Here is an 18697-nt window from a genome sequence, read left to right on the forward strand (position 1 = left end):
TCTTGCTGTAAACACAGTTTATCCAGATTCTATGATAGTAACTCAGGAGAGATCAATGGAGAGATGAAATATACAGCTCTCACTTCACAGGTGAATAAAAACGGGCCTGCAGTTCTGAACTCTTACTCCCAAGGCTGTGTGCAAGAGTACTGATCATTATTCCTTCTAGATAAGTCACTTCTAGATCTTCTTGGCCTGTTACTCCTAGAGGGGTATGGCAGAGCAGTGGGTAAGAGCTTGGGAGGCACGTAGGACTATGTTACCCTAGGAAAATCAGTTAAGACCTCTGTGACTCGGTTTCCTTATCCCTAAAATATTTACCTTGCAATGTAAATAAGGTGACACATTTAAACAGCATTCTGAGTAAACGTGGGGTGACTGAGGTCTGAAATTTGTTTGTTGTAGCTGAATGACAACTCTGCAGATTGCCAGTCACTTCCCACCCCCGACCATCCCCCCCAAATTTGACGACGTCGCTCTGCCCCTCCTCCCCCTCCTCCCTTCCTTTGGCCTCCAGTTTTATTCCAGAACTGCTTTTCCGAAGTCGGACCCGTTTAATCTATTAAATGCAAAATCAGGGAGAGTGCTTGATTGTTCTTCCAGTCCTCCCATTTACCAAAACACGCTTCTTTCTGTACACAGCAGCGAAATAGGGCAGGGGATCTGGAGGAGGAGAAGGAAGGAGAGGGGGAAGAGAGATGGAGGAAGGGCGGGGCGGGCTCTTTGCTTTTCTCAATGAAAGCAGAGTCTTCTGCAGATTTACATAGGAGCCGACCTCGCCGCGCAATTGGCTGGCGAGTGCGAGCGGGGCGGGGCGGGCCTTCGTGGGCCCTGCAGCGGCGGAGAGTGGGCATTCGAGCCCCGCCCCCGATCCTGCCCCGCCCCCTGTCGGCGCGCGCTCGCGGCTCAGCCAGCTGCAAGTGGCTGGCGCCCCGGCAGATGCGTTAGAGCAGCTCTGGGGGCGGTAGCAGCTGGCAACCCCGCTGTCACGATCGTGAGGGTCGCGGGGCACAGAGGCGACTTCCAGTCGCTCTCTGGCCAGCCACCGAAGCCGAGAGAGCTGCCGATGGGTGAGGAGGGGGCAGCAAGCTTTCGGTCTCTCCGGCCCTGAATGCTTTCACTCGGCTGCTGCCGCTGGGGCCGCTTTGGTGCCTCAGAACTCTGAGACCAGACGCTGAAGGAGAGCAAGGACGCTGCAAACTTGCGCGGCGGCAGCCTGAGCGTCCGTTCCTCAGCGCGGTCTCGGTTTAGGTCCAGAAGTTCAGTGAGTAGTGCAATCGGAAGACTTCCCACTGCAGAGGGTCGCAGGAGGGTGCGCGCGAAAGCAGCTGTTGCCCTCGGTTCCCTTTCAAGAGGAGGAAGAGGAGCTCAGAGGAGCCGAAGGCAGCTCAGGAGGCGGACCGGACAACAGACCAGCTCGGAGCCACCTTTCACAGTAGGAAAGTTGCAGAGGATTGAAGGCCGCGCAAGAGAGGACAGACCACAGCTCAGGCCGCGGGGGGCAGGAGAGGACGGTACCCAGTTGCCATCTCGCTTTAACCATAGTCGTCTCTCTCATTCCAGGCGCAGTGAGCTGCAAAACCCGGGGCGCGGCACTCCGCGAGGCGGGCGAGAGACACAAGGTCCCAGCTGCTGAGCCCTTTGCGCTTCAGGGTCTCTTGACACGCCCCTGAGCTTCCAGCCCCGTTTTACTGAGATTACTGCTTGCCTCCTTGCAGTTGGAGGAAAGAGAATCGAGTGCACAAACCCCCGAGATCAGGTGGAAGGAGCGGCTCAGGATCAACACTGTTCGGAGCCCCTTCCCCATTTAAGGGAAGCGGAGGGCGAGGCTGGATCTGGGAGAGTCGGGAGATAGTATAAACAACCCCTCTCTGACGGGATGGGAGCCATAGGGCTTCTATGGCCGCTGCTGCTGCTGCTGCTTTTAGCGGCAGCCTCGGGTTCCGGGACTGGGACAGAAACCGGCCAGCGCGTGGTCTCACCGGCCATGGGGCCGGCACTGCAACCCCGGGAGCCGCTTAGCTACTCGCGCTTGCAGAGGAAGAGCCTGGCGGTGGACTTTGTGGTGCCCTCGCTCTTTCGCGTCTATGCCCGGGACCTGCTGCTGCCGCCGTTGTCCCCCTCAGAACCGAGGGCTGGCCGGCTGGAGGCACGCGGCTCTCTGGTTCTCGACTGCGCCCCACTGCTTAGGCTGGTGGGGCCTTCACCCGAGGTCTCCTGGACAGCAGGTGCCAGCTCTCCCGCCCCGGCCCAGGCACGGACGCTGTCCAGGGTGCTGAAGGGAGGCTCTATTCGCAAGCTCCGGCGCGCCAAGCAGCTGGTGCTGGAGCTCGGAGAGGAAGCGATCCTTGAGGGCTGTGTAGGGCCCCCCGAGGAGACGACGGTGGGGCTGCTCCAGTTCAACCTCAGTGAGCTGTTCAGCTGGTGGATTCGCCACGGCGAAGGGCGGCTGAGGATCCGCCTGATGCCCGAGAAGAAGGCGTCGGAAGTGGGCAGAGAGGGAAGGCTGTCCGCTGCGATCCGCGCCTCACAGCCCCGCCTTCTCTTCCAGATCTTGGAGACCAGGACCGGTGAGCAGCTCGTGCCCGAGCGTTTCGGGATTTGGTTTCTTACACGCATCAGTTTTCAACCGCTATTTACTAACCCTCATTTCCAAAACCTCAACTCGCGATTCTTAGCTTTCTTTCCCTCCTTCCGCAACCCCCCTTTTTCAGTTAGACCATATTTAAAAATTTTTATCCCTGAACAGTCACTCTCCAAGGGATTCTCCCTTTCTATCTAGCAACCACTTTGGGGAAAAAGTTTCCTGTTCTTGGGAGAATGATGATTTCTACTAGCTTACACAAGATCTTAGCTAAAATTGAATGCCCGTCTTCTGGGGTTTCTGGGACGTTTGAAATCCCTTTATTACTTCTGTGTTCCGAAGGCTTAGTTCTAGATCTCAAAATTGTTGTCTTTCTTCTTTTCCTCTTGTTCCTCTTTCTGGCCACCACAGATTTGGGGAACGTGATACACTTTCTCAGAGAATATAGAACTCCTCTTCATATTGTTAAATCCCACCCAACTATGCCCTCTAAATGTTGGTTTACCTAGGAATTGCCTCTTCTTCATAAATTCATTCTATTCTCCACCCAACCCCAGGCTGCTCTCCACTCACAGACTCTTGTTCTTCCTCTCAGATGTCTTGGGAGATCCCCAGGGGAACTAAGGGATAGGGGACAGGAGGGAGATGTGGAGGGAGGGAGCAAAGTTGCCAAAATTGTTTTCCTTTGAGGGAGTCACTCTGAAGCCAGGGAGAGACAGTGGTTGATTTCCGTTTCTTCCTGTGCCTTCAGTTTCTTCCTTCTAATTCTTAGCTTGAATGTCTGCAGCAGAAGATCTGGGTTACAGTCTCTGCCAGGCCTATTTCACTGCAGATCTCTCTGTTGGAGATTCCTGAAATGAGGTTTCTGTTTCATTTACTCTCTCATTTTCTTCCCATATTCACTGAGTTGGGGGTGTGTATGCAGGCACTTACTTCTAACTCTTCCCATAGTATCCTTTGCCTGGAAAACTAGGTGATTTTGAATGGACAGTTTCTCTTGTAAGATCACTGGGGAAAGACTTGCAAATAAAATATGCAGTGTAAATGATTGAGAAAACACAGAAAAGAAATCATGCTTTTAAAAAGCCTACACTAATTCCATTGAGCAAAACTTAGCATCTTTTCTGTCATTCTCATCGTCAGAAATAAATGAACTTCTTACACTCCACTGATTACTAATGTCTAGTATTAATTGGACTGAAAGCATTGAAAAAAGCCCATTGTAGAGCTACAAGTATCTCTCATGCTTGTCCCAACACACACATATCCTCCCACATACACCCAAGAGTCATGCAGCAGGGATATTCAGAAGCTAAGCTTTCTTAGTCATGGCAGAGAAAACATTGGTATATGGTCCCCAGGGAAATCAAAGTCTGGATGCATATTTCAGCATTACCATTAGTGGCATTGACACCTAAAATGACCCCTTTGTGTTCAACGTTGGAGTTATACCAGTCCATGGCAAGAGGCAGGGCCTGATGAATTTGATAGTGTCTTCTGTGAACTGAGATAGGAGACCAATACTGTTGCCTCACCATGGATACTTTTGTAAAGAACAGCTGTGCTTTAATGTTGTCTTGGCTTCTGTGGTTTATACATGCAACATTCTCTTTTAGTGCCTAATGTTTTTGTAATGGATATAAAAATTACTTCTCTGGGAATGCATATTTTCTTTCACTTTTGTGTCTCTGAGCATCTCTGGAGATTTCTCATTACCTCTTGTTGAATGGTCCTAGGCCCTAGCAGTCTAGATCCAGCTGTTGTCAGATGTTGGTGATGGGCAAGAGGGGTCCTTTCTGCAGCCCTGAACTTACCTACTGTAAGAAAGCAGATTGCATGAAGTAATCAGTGGTGTCTCTGAAGAGACACACAGTTACACACACGTATTCCAGTCAAGCATTAGATAAAGAGTTGAAGCTGCTGAGTGGGGGAGTTTCATGTAGAGATTAGTGTGCTCTAGGAGCTGATCCTCTACTGGCAGTAGGGAAGCACAATGAACACACTAAGTCCTCCCTCAGCAGCACAGTCCATTTGGCAGCTGGACCAAGCCCTTATGCATCATTTGACACATCTAGCAATGCTGGTTTTAGAAAGAGCCAGAATTCTGCCATTAAAAGGCTAGAAATTTTCGCCAAGTATTTTTCAGTAGGATTGGGATCAAATGATTATTGATGGGATCAAATAAGACACTAAGTGTAACTGGATGAGCTCCCCGTGACCTCCAGAGAGACAGACGGCTTATTGAAAAGCACTTCAGACCTTGTGGTGATAACACTTGGAACAGACTGGACTCTTCTGTTCTGAGACCTATACTATCTGCAGTTAGGCAGCAAGCCATGCAGGACTAGCTTCATGCCTTACCACTGCCTCCCAGCCTCGTTTAGATACAGTTCTCACTGCAGGCTCCCTGTGGAGGGAGTGGACACACCCTTCTATATCATGTTTCATGTTTGGGGCAACATATATCATTGTGATTTCATTCATTTTCTTGTGTGAAAATTAAAGCTTAGGTTCCTACCCTTGGATTGATTTTTCTATTTATCATGCTTGAGGAAATGGGTTTATTCTTTTTACATAGGCTCTGATTTATAGAAAAGGCATTTAACTTTTCTGTGACATAGGATCTTCCATTAAGCAAAGGGAAAATAGGCACAACTCAGCTAATTTTTCCCTGCTTCTTCCCAAGTGACTGACAGTCTGGTTTAGAGGGGCACAGTCTTGCTGATGGGGCTATCTTTGGGGAGGGAAGAGGACAGGATGGGTCTTCTGACACCCCTTGTGTTGAGAGTCTGGTGCTACCCATTTGTCTCAGACTAAAGATAGGGTACCAAACTTGAGTAGGACCATGAGTAGGAATGTGGCAAAAATGGATAAGCACCTAGTGAGGACAAAGCAGTACTTCTGTATTGCTTTCACTTTGGGCTATCTGAGAGAGCAAAAGGCTGTCTGAGAGACTTTCTAATGCAAGACATCCTAATGCTTGTCTTTGTGGGTTGCTTTGAATTCCTAAATAGGATCAACATTTCAAAGTATGAAGCATCCTCTAGAGCACCCATTCATGGAGAAGAAGTAGAGAGACAGTTGCTGGGACTCTTTGAATGGTGCACACCATCCTGGGACAGCCCAAACCTCAAAAAAGATGTCTGTCTAGAGGCTACCACACTGCCTACAACTCCCCTTTATAACCGAATTTGTAGATGTTTTGACATCGTGCTTTTGTCTTCATCCAGGGAGAAGCTTGTGTATCAAAAGGGCCCGTTTTCCTGTTAATACCCTCTTTCCCACTCCAGGAAAGGGGATATATGATTTGGGACTTTACATGTGGTATGGAGAAGTCTAAGCAACTTAGAATACATGTGTGCAGTGCAGTACACCTGACCCTTGACCTCACATATCTGTCAGTCTCTTCCCATTTCATTTCTGGTAAGGGCAAAGAGACAGAAAGAAGATAGGAAAATGGAGCTCCCAGAAGGAATATCAGTTATTACTGGAGGTGAATTGGGAGAGTTGGAACTAGTCCAGAGAAGAGCAGAGAGATGATTTAAGAGTTGAAGGGACTGATTTATGATGAGAGATGAATTAAATATATATAGCTGCACTAAGTAGTGATGAAGGGACAGGCATGTCAACAATATACACATTTCTGAAGAGGGATAGTGGCAGTGAAGGAGAAGAGTTATTTAAGTGTGACCTGCAGAAGTAATAGGATAAGACCTGCAGAAGGAAACTTCAGGTTGGATATCAGGGAAACCTTATTTTCTGAAATTGATATTCCTCTGGCTATGGAATGGAATTCCAAAGGAGCAGAAGAGTTAAGGTGAGATGTGGGTCAGACAAGCCACAGCATTCATAATTAATCAGTTCTATATTTTCAAATGTTGAAAAGCTACAACAGGCAGGAGAGCTGGGATGGGGAACAACAGCAGGAATCACAGTCTTTTGGGATACACTCTTGAGAACCTCTGGGTAGCTGCCAGCCTATACCACAGCCACAGCAACCACACCACAGCCATAGCAACGCATGATCTGAGCCACATCTGTGACTTACACCTCAGCTTACAGCAATGCCAGATCCTTTTTTTTTTTTTTTTTTTCTTTTTGCCATTTCTTGGGCCACTCCTGCAGCATATGGAGATTCCCAGGCTAGGGGTTGAATCGGAGCTGTAGCTGCCGGCCTATGCCAGAGCCACAGCAATGCAGGATCTGAGCAGCGTCTGCAACCTACACCACAGCTCACAGCAACGCTGGATCCTTAACCTGCTGAGCAAGGCCAGGGATCGAACCCGCAACCTTATGGTTCCTAGTTGGATTCGTTAACCACTGAGCCATGACGGGAACTCCAAGCAGTGCCAGATCTTTAGCCCACTGAGCGAGGCTGGGGATTGAAACCATGTCCTCATAGATATTAGTCGGGTTCATTACTGCTGAACCACAATGGGAGTTCCCAGAAAAATTGTTTTTAAGTTATTGGGTTATTCTTCTCTGTCCTCGGATCAGAGTATTTCTCTGGGGTATATGTATATCCAGTAGAGGGAGACACACTCACCCAGCACTATGCATCTAATATGTATTTATAGATGTGTGTTGCATTGGGCAAGATAAAAGGTACCTAGATCCTGAGAAGGTGAGATCAGGTCTAGATTGGTGAACTACTGGATACCTGAAAACCCTCTGAAATGATCAGATATATAGGGCTGTTTGAAAGACGAGGTTTATCTAAATCTGGTTGATCCATTTACCAATTTACAAAAGAGAAGGAAGATCCATGAGAAGTTTGTTTATGGGGTGTGAGAGAAGAGTGTTACCATTAATAAAAATGAATGCTTATATAAGGCAGTTTGTCTGCTGAAGGTGAGTAGGACTGGACTGTGGGTGGAAGAAGAGGGGAAAGCTGTGTGAGCAAAAGTTGCAGGCCACTGCCACTATTAGGATTACCGCCTAATAACTTCACTTCATGAGAATTTGCTCAGCCCGACTTAAAAAGGGTATTTTGCTTTTCTTTATAACTATTATTATTAATGTCCTGTTACAGTTGTATGGGACTTTGCCATTTATGAATCACTTTAACTTTTTTTTTTTTTACCTATCTACATTAAGAAGGGCAAGTATTTGCTTTATCGTGTGAATGTGGGGTAACTGGAATTCATTAATTTAATAACACTTTTCAAGGTCATTCAGATAGTAAGTTTTAGACCTGAAAACTTTCATTTATGTGTTGAAAAGTTATGAGTTTTTAGAGGATGTGGTAGGTACTGACTAGAACCACAGATCTCCTTGCCTTCAAATCAGAGCTCTTTCCACTAAGGGAATCACCTCAAGGTGATTATTACAAACAACCAAAACATGGAGTTCTCATTGTGGCTCAGCGGATAATGAACCCAAATAACATCCATGAGGACATGGGTTCAATCCCTGGCCTCACTCAGTGGATTAAGGATCCGGAGTTGCCATGAGCTGTGGTGTAGGTCACAGATGCGGCTTGGATCTGGTGTTGCTGTGGCTGTGGTGTAGGCTGGCAGCTGTAGCTCTGATTAAACTCCTAGCCTGAGAATCTCCATATGCCATGGGGTGGCCCTAAAGAGACAAAAAGACAAAAAAAAATGTAAATAGATAAAAAGCTTTACATTATCTTTGTGATAAGGTCATACAATAAATATTTAGTGGGATAACCATGATTGGGAAATGTTTCTTAAAATCTCTAAGGACCCAGTTTCATCATTAAAAAAAATGGGTATAGTAATAGTTCCTATCTCAAGATGTCATGAATATTGAATCAGACGATACATCTAAATCCTTAACCCAGTGCCTGGCATATAAACTGCTTCATCAATATGAACAAGTATAATTTTTCCTAGAAGCAGCAGCATCTCAGCGTCTGGTTATGCAGCTTGTGCATGCTACAACTCCAAGTATTCTATATACATTTTAGTCTGTTTGAATGGTGCCATTTGGAGTTGTGCAGTCCCCATGTGTGCAATACATGGTAACCCTGAAGGAAGTTACAATACTGTGGTGGGGAACTTACTAACTAACTGCGGGCATGCCACTAAGAGATAAGAGGTGAGATCCAGGGGAAATGGGGAGATTGACCATGGTGGTAGTTTGCCTGTCTTTTCCAGAAATATGGACGAGAAGGAGGATTGAGGTGTAATATTTATTTCTACCAACTATTATCCTTTTATAGGTATTTTGACCTTAGATTCAGTCCAGAGGTTCAAGCAGCATATTTACAATTCAGTAATTTTTTTTTCTATAGAAAGAAACCAAGCCTTAACTTTATGAAATCATGAAAACTAATATTGAGGAAGAAAAAGATACAGGCATTACAGAGAAGTAATTTTCAGATGGTGGGTATTCCTTACCTGAGAGTGATCTGTGATGTTGAGGCCCCACCACATCCACTGATATGCTGGACCCCTGGCCTTTGGTAATTCCTTTATTGTAATTAGCTGAAGCTGTGCCCTTCCTGTACTTTTCTAGCCTCACCACTCATTGTCAAGTGGAGAAGTACCATACAATTGGTTAATGGACATGAGCCCATGAAAAGCAATTAAATCTTTGAGATTCCGTGGAGACGCATAGACCAAGGGCTTGAATGGGATGCTATCTTAGGAAAGTGCCTCAACCTAAAAGAGGCTATGCTTAAGCATCCACATTGTGTTTTACAGGTGGTGTTTTTTTATGAGCCATAAATTAGCCATTGCCTCCAGGAGATGCACATGGACATCATCTCCGCTTGGGAGTAGATGAAGATTAAGTGTTGCTGAGGATGGCTCTAGGTTCAGGGGTCATGTGGCGAGAACTTAGAATAGAGATAGCACAGAGCTTTGTGGATGCCTTCTTCCCTAGAACCATTGCCTTACCTCCAATCTGTGGCCAGTTTTTCTTAATCTAGTGATGGCCTGGGCTCTTTCACATAGTCAAGGTGTGAGATAGGAACAGTTAAAAGCGAGTGTTGGCCTGGTGGTGAGGTAGTGAGGGGGTGGGAGGTACCCCAGTACCTTTTTGGGAAGCCAGATTTCTCAGAACAAATTTTTTTCCTGCAGTAAATTTTTTGGTGGATCTTCCATCTGGGCAGTTCTGAGCTTGGGTCCTTTCCCAGGGAAATTTTATCTGATTCACTTAGTGATAGAGAGCATTAGCCATTCCAGGAATTGATAGGTCCCAGCATAGGGCAGGAGGAGAGCTCCCTTTGGTCAGATACACCTAATCATGTGGTTAATTAAGAGTTTTTGTTTTTTGAATCCTTCCTTTCTGGCTGAGTAACAACAGGTGCATGAAGAGGTAGGTGGACAGAATTCCCTGGAGTAAGGAAAAAGGCTAAAGAGTCGGTATGGAGAAAAAAGTATGAAAAGCAAACAAAGGAAACCTAAGCAAGCTTAAAGGAAATCAGGAGGAAAATATAAACTATTGGCTGTGTTTTTCTTTTACTCTCATATATGTTTTATTCAGTTTTCATTGGAATATGGGTTCATGAGGGTGAGCATGGGCAGAACTCCTTTATAGATCTGTCTACATTCTCAGCCCAGATAATTAAAATAAATATTCTTTGGTGAACAGAACACTAGATTAGGAGCTAGAAGGCCTAGATTCTATTATGATATTTTCCTTTATTAGATCTGAAATCTCATGTAACTCCCTTAAACTCCTTGAGCCTCTGGTTCCTAAAGGGGATAATACAGATCTTGACTACCTCGTGAAGTTGCTATGATCACTGTATGAGATTACGTATGAGCAAGGCTCCAGTTTGGATTATTGAGAAGTCAGTATCTAAGGTAGTAGAAAAATGAATATACAAGATCATAAAATGTGCTGAGATTCTTCTTTATCTCTTCAGGGTTTCAGCCAACCATTGGCATTAGGAGCAGGAGTACAAGGTCCCAGACTTTGAGGCAGGTCTTGAGGTTCAGTTAACAGCCGAGCAGCACTGAAAAGGGGTTTTGTAGTCCCTCCCCAACTTTCTTAAAATGAGGTTCTTTCATTGAAAACAGTTTGCTCAATTCCAAACTTTTCTGAAAATGGATCTCTGGTAATGGGACATGGAAACCTGCATTTTAAAGTAAAAAAAAAAAAAAAAAAAAAACGGTTTGTTTTTTAATTGAGGGATGACAACCACAATAAAGTAAATTAAGTGCATTGATCTCTGTATGGCTTGATGATAAGTCACATATACAACATCCATATAATCACCACCCAGATGAAAATATAGAACATTTCTGGCATCCCCAGAAAGTTCCCTCTTGTCCTTTCCCAGACTGTATCCATCCCCGGCCAAGGTAACCATCCTTCTAATTTGCATATCATCAATTTTGTCTATTTTTGAACTAAATGTAGATGGAATCATATCATATGTACTATTTTGTTTCTGGCTTCTTTTAGTCAGCTGGTTTGTGTGGGATTCATCAATGTAATTGTGTGTACCAGCATTCTTTCTTTCTTTTTCTTAAATTGCTGTATTGGATTCTTTCATATGATACCATTTATTTATGCATTTTCCTATCAAGGAATTGGGACTCATGAGAAATCAAAAGTAAAAGGTACTATTCCAAGTAATGGGTGAAAATAAGCCAAAGACCTGGAGTTGAAGCCCTGCTCTACCATTTACTGGCCCAAGGCTATTTTCTTCTTTTAACTTCAGTTTTCTTATTTGTAAAGTGAGAAAAATAATACCCATCTCCCAGGGTTATTGTGAGAATTAAATAGGATAAAGCATATAGTAAGTTCTGATACACAGTTGGTATTCAACAAGTATTAGTTTTTTCCCCAGTTCTTGATTGTTTTTCTTCTGTTGGTGGCCAGAACGGATACTTGAAAAGCTTCCTAAAGCAGGGAAAGGGGGCCTTGTAACCTGTGAGGTCATTAACTCACAGACAGAGAAGTAGTAATCACGGACCACGTAAGTTACATGTGATAACTCTTAATGGATATATTTATGAATAAATAAAATAATTTTAATAAAAAAGTATTTCTTATACTATCTTAAAATATTCAGTGAATAAATAAAAAATATAAAAATTCTTTAGTCTTATATTCAGGTAAGTTAAAGAAGAGAGAAAAAAGTATAAAGGGGACAGATAAAAGAGGGCAGAAACAACCACATTTACATCGAGAGAGACAAAAATGAGAATGGCAGAGATATTAAGTGGAGAAATTGAGGGAGATGTGTAAGAAGAGGTAACCCAGGAATATAGAAGGCAGGAATTATCTTTGGACACTGAGATGCATAGATACGTAAAAAGAGACCAAAAGAGTGACAGAAAGAGAATAGGAAGAGGGGGAGGGAAAGAGGAGGGAAGAAACATTTGATTATTTTGGTCTGGAGAGAATCTGACCTGATGACTGAATTTATGACAAACATTATATGATGGTTATTTTCAATTGTATTGAAGTATAATTCACATATAATAAAATGTACCTATTTTAAATGTACTGTTTGATTTGTTTGGTAAATGTATATACCTGTGTAACCACCTTTCTGTTTAGTATATAGATCATTTTTGCCAACTTCCAAAAGCTTTTTGAACTTTTGCTATGAATCCCCTGTGCTTCCTGTTATAGGAAATGCCTGATTTGATTTCTATCACAGTAGATAGTTTTGTCTTTTCTGGAGGTTCATATAGATAGAATCATACAGTGTACTCTCTTTTGTGTCTGACTTTTTTCACTTAGAATTTTAATGCTGTTAAGATTTTTTTGGTGTAGTAGTGTTGTTTCTTTGTTTATTGCCGAATTGTCTCATTGTATGATTATATGGTTGACCCTTGAACAACATGGGTTTGAACTGTGATGGTCCACTGTGTGGATTTTTTTCAACAGTAAATGCTACAAAATCCACAGCTGGTTGAATCCTTGACGTGGAACCACAGATATGGAGGAACTAAATCCTGTATTGGAAAGGTCAACTATAAATTATGTGCAGATTTGCAACTGCAAGGAGGGTGGGTGTCCCTAACTTCTACATTGTTCAAGGGTCAACTGTATTACAATTTGTTTATCCATTCATCTGTTGATGGACATCTAGATTGTTTCCAGTTTGGGACTTTCATGACTAAAGCTGTTATGAACATTTTGTGTATAATTCATTTTGTGAACATATGTTGCCAATTCTCTTAAATCCATATGGAATTGTTAGATTTTATGGTAAATGCATGTTTAACTTTATTAGAAATAGAAATTTTTTCCCACCGTAGTTGCACCACTTTATACTCTCACTAGTAATGTATAAGAGTTATTGCTCCATCCATATCCTTGAAAATACCTGTCAATGTGTGGTGGCATCTCACTGTGGCTTTAATTTGCATTTCTATGTATTAGTTATCTAATATTTTCTTGGGAAATCACCCCCAAAGGCTAATGGCTCAAAATAATAATAGATAGTTTATTATCTTTTATAGTTCCTATGAATTAGGACTTTGGGAACATTTTGACTTGGCGATTCTTGCTTGGAGTCTCTCAGAAGATTGTAGTCAGATATCAGCCAAAGCTGCAGTCATCTTAAAGCTTGAGTGGGACTGCAGGATTTACTTACAAAGTGCTTAGCTCACATGGCTGGGAAGCTGATGCTGGCTATTGATTGGGTCTCAGTTCTTCACCAGGTGGTCCACAGGGCTGCTGGAACATCCTCATGACATGGTGTTTGGCTGCCCTCAGAGAGGGCATCTATTGAGATGATCATATGGTTTTTCTCCCCCCACTCCCCATAAATATGATGAATTTCAATGTATTTAATTTTCAAGTGTTAAATTTGCTTTACATTCCCTGGATAAACCACACATAGTCATGACTTATTATCCTTTTTACATCTTGTTTGGGTCAGCTCACTAACACCTTTTGAGGATCAGCTCACTAACACCTTTTGAGGATTTCTGCATCTATGTTCTTGGCTTTGACAGGTTTGGTGCCTGGGTAATGCCAGGATCATAAAATGAGTTGGGAAGTTCTCCCTCTTCTGTTTTTCCTGGGAGAGAATTGTAGTTTTTTCTTTCTCTCTTTATTTGTAGTAGAATTTGTTACTGAAGCTGTCTTGCTCTGGTGTAGTCTTTGCTGGAGGGGTTTTAATTACTAATTAGATTTATTTAGTATTAATTATAGAATTATTCAGAATATCTGTTTATTTTTGAGTGAATTTTAGTAGTTTGTATCTTTAAAGAAATTTGTTCATTTTATTTACTCTGTCGAATTAATGCAAGCTAAGTTTTTTTAGTATTCCCTTATTTTTTTATGTCTGTAGGGTCAGTAGTGATGTCCCTTCTTTTACAATTGATGCTGGTAATTTACATCATCTTTCTTTTTTCTTTGTCATCATTCTAACTAGAGAATGATTGATTTACCAATATTGATTTTAAAAAACCCAACTGTTGTGATATTGATTTTTTCTATTATTTTTCTTACTTAAATTTCATTAATTTCTGCTCTTATTTTATTATCTTTCCTTAATTTTGTTTGCCTTGGATTTAATTTGCTTTCTTATTTCTATTTTCTTAAGATCATTGATTTGAGAATTTTCTACTATTTCTAATATAATTATGTAATGCTAAAATTTCTCCCAAAAACTGCTTTAGCTGCATCATACAACTTTCATTATGTTGTAATGAATTTTCATTTACATTCAATTGAAATATGTTCTGCTTTTCCATTTGGCTTTCTCTTTAACCCATGGTAATGTATAGGTACGTTTTATTTATAAATATTTGGAGAATTTTCCAAATCTCTTTTACTGATTTCTAGTTTAATTCTGATACGGTCTGAGAACATACTTGGTTTGATTTCAGTTATTTAAATTTGTTAAGGTTTGTTTTATGATGCCTATCTTGCTGAATGTTCCATGAATGCTTGAAAAGAATGTGTTTTCTGTTATTGTTGGGTGGAATGTTCAATCAATGCCAATTAGGTCAATTGGGTTAACAGTGTTTTTAGGTGTTTTATATTCTTTGTGTGTGTGTGTGTGTGTGTGTGTGTCTTTTTAGGGTTGCACCCACAGCATATGGAGGCACCCAGGATAGGGGTCTAATCAGAGCTGTAGCCGCCAGCCCACGCCACAGCAATGCCAGATCTGAGACATCTGCGATCTACACCACAGCTCATGGCAACATTGGATCCTTAACCCACTGAGCAAGGCCAGGGATCAAACCTGCAAACTCATGGTTCCTAGTCAGATTTGTTTCCACTGCACCATGGTGAGAACTCCTATATTCTTTTTTTAAAAGGTGTTTTATAGTCTTGATTTTCTGTCTTTTATCTATATATTGCCAATGGAGGAGTGCTGAGGTCTCCAGCTTTTTGTTTGCCTCTTCTTTCAGTTCTATCATGTTTTGCTTCTCTCTTTTGAAGCTCTATTATTAGGTGCCTACTCATTGAGGATTGTTATGTCTTCTTGACAGTTTGACTCTTTTATTATTATGTTATCTCTGGTGATACTCATATTTTAAAGTTTACCTTGATATTAATATAGCTTTTTTTTTTTTTACTGGTGTTTGTATGGTATATCTGTTTATTCCGTCCTTTTACTTTTAATCTATGTATTTATTTAAAGTGGATTTCTTATAGAAAACATACAGTTGGATTTTATATGTTTTTTAAAAATTCAGTCTCAAAATATCCACCTTTTACTTGGTGTATTAGACCACTTGTATTAAATATTATATTTGTCATAGCTGGCTTTAGGTCTGCTATTTTAAAAATTCCCCTTCCTCCTCTCCTTCCTCTTCTCCTCTTCCTCCTCCTTCTTTTCTCTTCCTGTTTTTTGTTCTTCTCTTGTCCATTTTATGACGTCTTAGAGTTATTTGAATACTTTTTAGTATTTCAGTTTTAATTCATTTATTTTTTTGGCTATTATTATTTTAGTGTTTGCTCTTGGGATTTTATATATGTATAAACTTTCATAGTTTGAGTTGACTTTTTACTACTTTAAGTAAAATAAAGAAGGCTTACAACTATGTAGTTCCTTCAACTTCCCCTCAATGTTATATTTGTCATATGTGTTTGTGTAACTTAAAATCCTGCTAGACAGTATTTATGTTTTTTCTTTCAGCAGTTATTTATGTTTTAAATAACTTAGAGGAGAAAACTAGTCCTTTATATTTACTCAGCTACATACCCTTCTCTAATTTTTCTTTCTTTCTTAAAGCTCCAGTTTTCCCTATTTTATCATTTTTGATCAATCTAAAGAACTCCCTTTTGCATTTCTTTTAGAACAGGCGTTCTGGTAAGAAATTCCCTTACTTTTTCCCTTATCTGAATGTCCTTTTCCCACCTTCATTTATAAATTAAATATATATAGTCTTTTTAGGGCAGTACCTGTGGCATATGAAAGTTCCCAGGCTAGGTGCCAAATCACAGCTTCAGCTGCTGGCTTATGCCATAGCCACAGCATTGCCATATCTGAGCCACATCTGCAGCCTACACCACAGCTCACAGCAATGCCCAATCCTTAACCCACTGAGCAAGGCCAGGGATCAAATTTGCATCCTTGTGGATACTAGTCAGGTTCATTAATGCTGAGCCACTTTGGGAACTACTATAGAGAATATTTTTACTGGGTACGAATTCTGGGTTGACGGTTCTTTTCTTTTTGCTTTTTAAGAATGTTGTTCCTCTCTCTATCCTTCATAGTTTCTGATGAGCATTCTGCCATTAAATTGTTCTTCCCTATATGTAGCTATTTTCAAGATTTTTTTTCTTTGGTTTTCAGAAGTTTGATTATGATTAATCTGTGCCTGATATTTTACTTGACTCTATCCCATTTGCAGTTTGTTGAGGCTCTTGACCTGTAAGTTTATGTCTTTCATGATATTTAGTTAGTTTTTCAGCCATTATTTACTCATTTTTTGCACTAATATCTCTCTCCTCCTTTCTGGTACTCTGATTGCCTGGCTGTTAGATCTTTTCATATTGTCTCACATGCTCTTGCAGTTCTGCTAATTTCTTTCTTCAATTTTTTTTCATTCAGTTCTGCAGTTTGGACAATTTCTACAATCTGTCCTCAAGCTTACTGATTTTTTGGTCATATTTGTTTTTCTATAATTTTTTCATTTTAGATTTTTTTTCAGCTTAAATTTTCCATTGAATAAATAATTTCTGTTTACATACTAAGAACCACCTTTCCTTCTGTTTTCAAGAATGTTTACTTTTGCCTCATGGAATGTAGTTGTAATAGGTTCTTTAAAGTCTTTGGTAATTTCACCTCCAGTCATCTTATTTTTGGCAGCTGTTTATTATTTTTTCCGTCAGAATTGGTCACTTTTTTTCTTTATATATTGAGTAATTTGAGGTTGTATCTTGAAGATTTTGAACATTTTTGTTGTTTGAGTGTGATTTAAACCTTAGATTTGTTCTTGAAGCCTTTGTGATGTTGCTTTGAGTCTGTCCATACCTGTGCTGCTCATGGATAAGCTAGAATCCTAGGCCAGTTTCTTTACAGAATTAGCATATTTCCTTCTCCATTTCTCTCATCTTTGAGATTTTTTCCTTAAACTCACAGTTTTATCCACTTGTACTTTGGTGGCCCAGCTTCTGCAACTAGGGTTGGCTTTAGGCAGCATAGAGAGATAATAGAGGGAAACAAAATGGGGGTTCCTTTCATTGTCTTTGGAGTGAAAGGCTCCTTTCCCCTAGTCCTCTGGCCTGAAAGATGTATTTTTTTATAGAGTTTCTGTTAGAATTTTGGTTGCTGATATCTCCAGCCAAGCTGACTCTTCTGAGGGCTTATCATGAGATGAGAGAAAAAGAGAAGACCAAACAAAGAAATGGAGATCTCCCTCCATACTCTCTGGATCACAAGGCCACTTTCTTGGCCTTTTGGCCAGAAAGAAAGGATTTCTCCAGGCATTTTAACTGTCCATACCACCACCACCACAGCTTTGCTGAGTGCCTGCATTTGGCTCACAGATGCAAATGAGAAGTAAAAAAAGAAAACTCTCCTCCTTTATGGTTTGCTTTTCCACATTTTAATTTTCTTCTTCAATATTCCTGGTTTTGTTTGTTTTTCAGAGTCTCTTAATAGTTGTTTTTCTATTTTGTCCAGAAATTTTGGTTGTAAGCAGCAGTATAAATAGGATTTAGTGGGTTCATTCCATCTTGACTGCATTGGAAGTTCCTTGTTCCTTTTAAAATTACTTAATCTAAAATATTTTGTTTCAGTCATTAATAATTAATTTTGTGCCATTCTTCCATATTTAAATTTGCTCAGATTCTGTTTGCTAATAGTGTTTTTTATTTTGATTTTATTTCTGAAGATTTTTCACTGTATATTCCCTTAGGTTGGTAGAACTTAGTGTTCTATAGTTGGATGATTTACATTGTTTCTGTCAGAAGTCAGAGAAAATTTTATGTTTTCCTGTTATGTCTTTCTCATCACCATTCCATGGCTGCTTTTTGTGTTTATCAATTCTATTATAATGTGTCTTGTGGTTTTCTTTGTGTTTTTCTTGCTTGGGATTTGCTGAGAGACTTTTAGTTCTGTAGGTTTATATTTTCATATTTGTAAAATTTTCAAATGTTTTTCCCTGCCCACTCTTCCTAGGAATCTAATTACAATTATGTCAGACAATTAATGTATTCCCACATTTCATTAAGAGTCTGTTCTTTTTTTTTTTTTTTAGCTCTCTTTCTATATTTCTGTCTGGATAGTTTTTATTGCTTGTCTTAAAGTTGATTCTCTTTTATTCTGAAATTCTAATCTGCTGATAAAGCAGACCATCTAATATATTTTCAGTTTAGATATTATATTTTTTCAGCTCTATAATTTTTACTTTCATTTATATTTCTCTCCTCATTATGTTTGTGTTTTTTGAGAATCCTTGAACATATTTATAATAGCTATTTTCAAGTTCTTTCTGAGGCAGTCTGGTACCATGGGAAACAGCACAGCCATTAGAATCAAATTGCCTGGTTTCAGATCTTAGCCTTTAATGATTAGAAGCTGGGTTGACAATAGACAAGTTACCTAACCTCTCTGGGCTTTAGTTTCCTCAAAATGGTATGAAGAGATTAGTTCCCTTGGAAGGCTGTTGTGAGAATAAATGAGATAATATATAATGCTTTTACAACAATAGTGATTTGCACATAATGAGGACCCAATAAACATTGACTGTTATAATTTTTTAAAGTCCCTTT

At 40.8% G+C, this 18697-nt stretch overlaps 1 protein-coding gene across 1 annotated transcript in view; it reads left to right on the forward strand.

Moving 5' to 3' along the window:
• Positions 1–957: 957 nt before the first annotated feature.
• Positions 958–18697, forward strand: part of LOC125128491 (ALK tyrosine kinase receptor-like) — a 211975-nt gene continuing 194235 nt past the window's right edge. The window contains exon 1 of the mRNA XM_047782819.1: positions 958–2570. Coding sequence (XP_047638775.1) covers positions 1880–2570 — 691 coding nt within the window. The 5' untranslated portion in view covers positions 958–1879. The remainder of the gene's footprint in view (positions 2571–18697) is intronic.

Source organism: Phacochoerus africanus, chromosome 5, assembly GCF_016906955.1.
Source record: "Phacochoerus africanus isolate WHEZ1 chromosome 5, ROS_Pafr_v1, whole genome shotgun sequence".
Classification (NCBI taxonomy): Eukaryota; Metazoa; Chordata; class Mammalia; order Artiodactyla; family Suidae; genus Phacochoerus; species Phacochoerus africanus.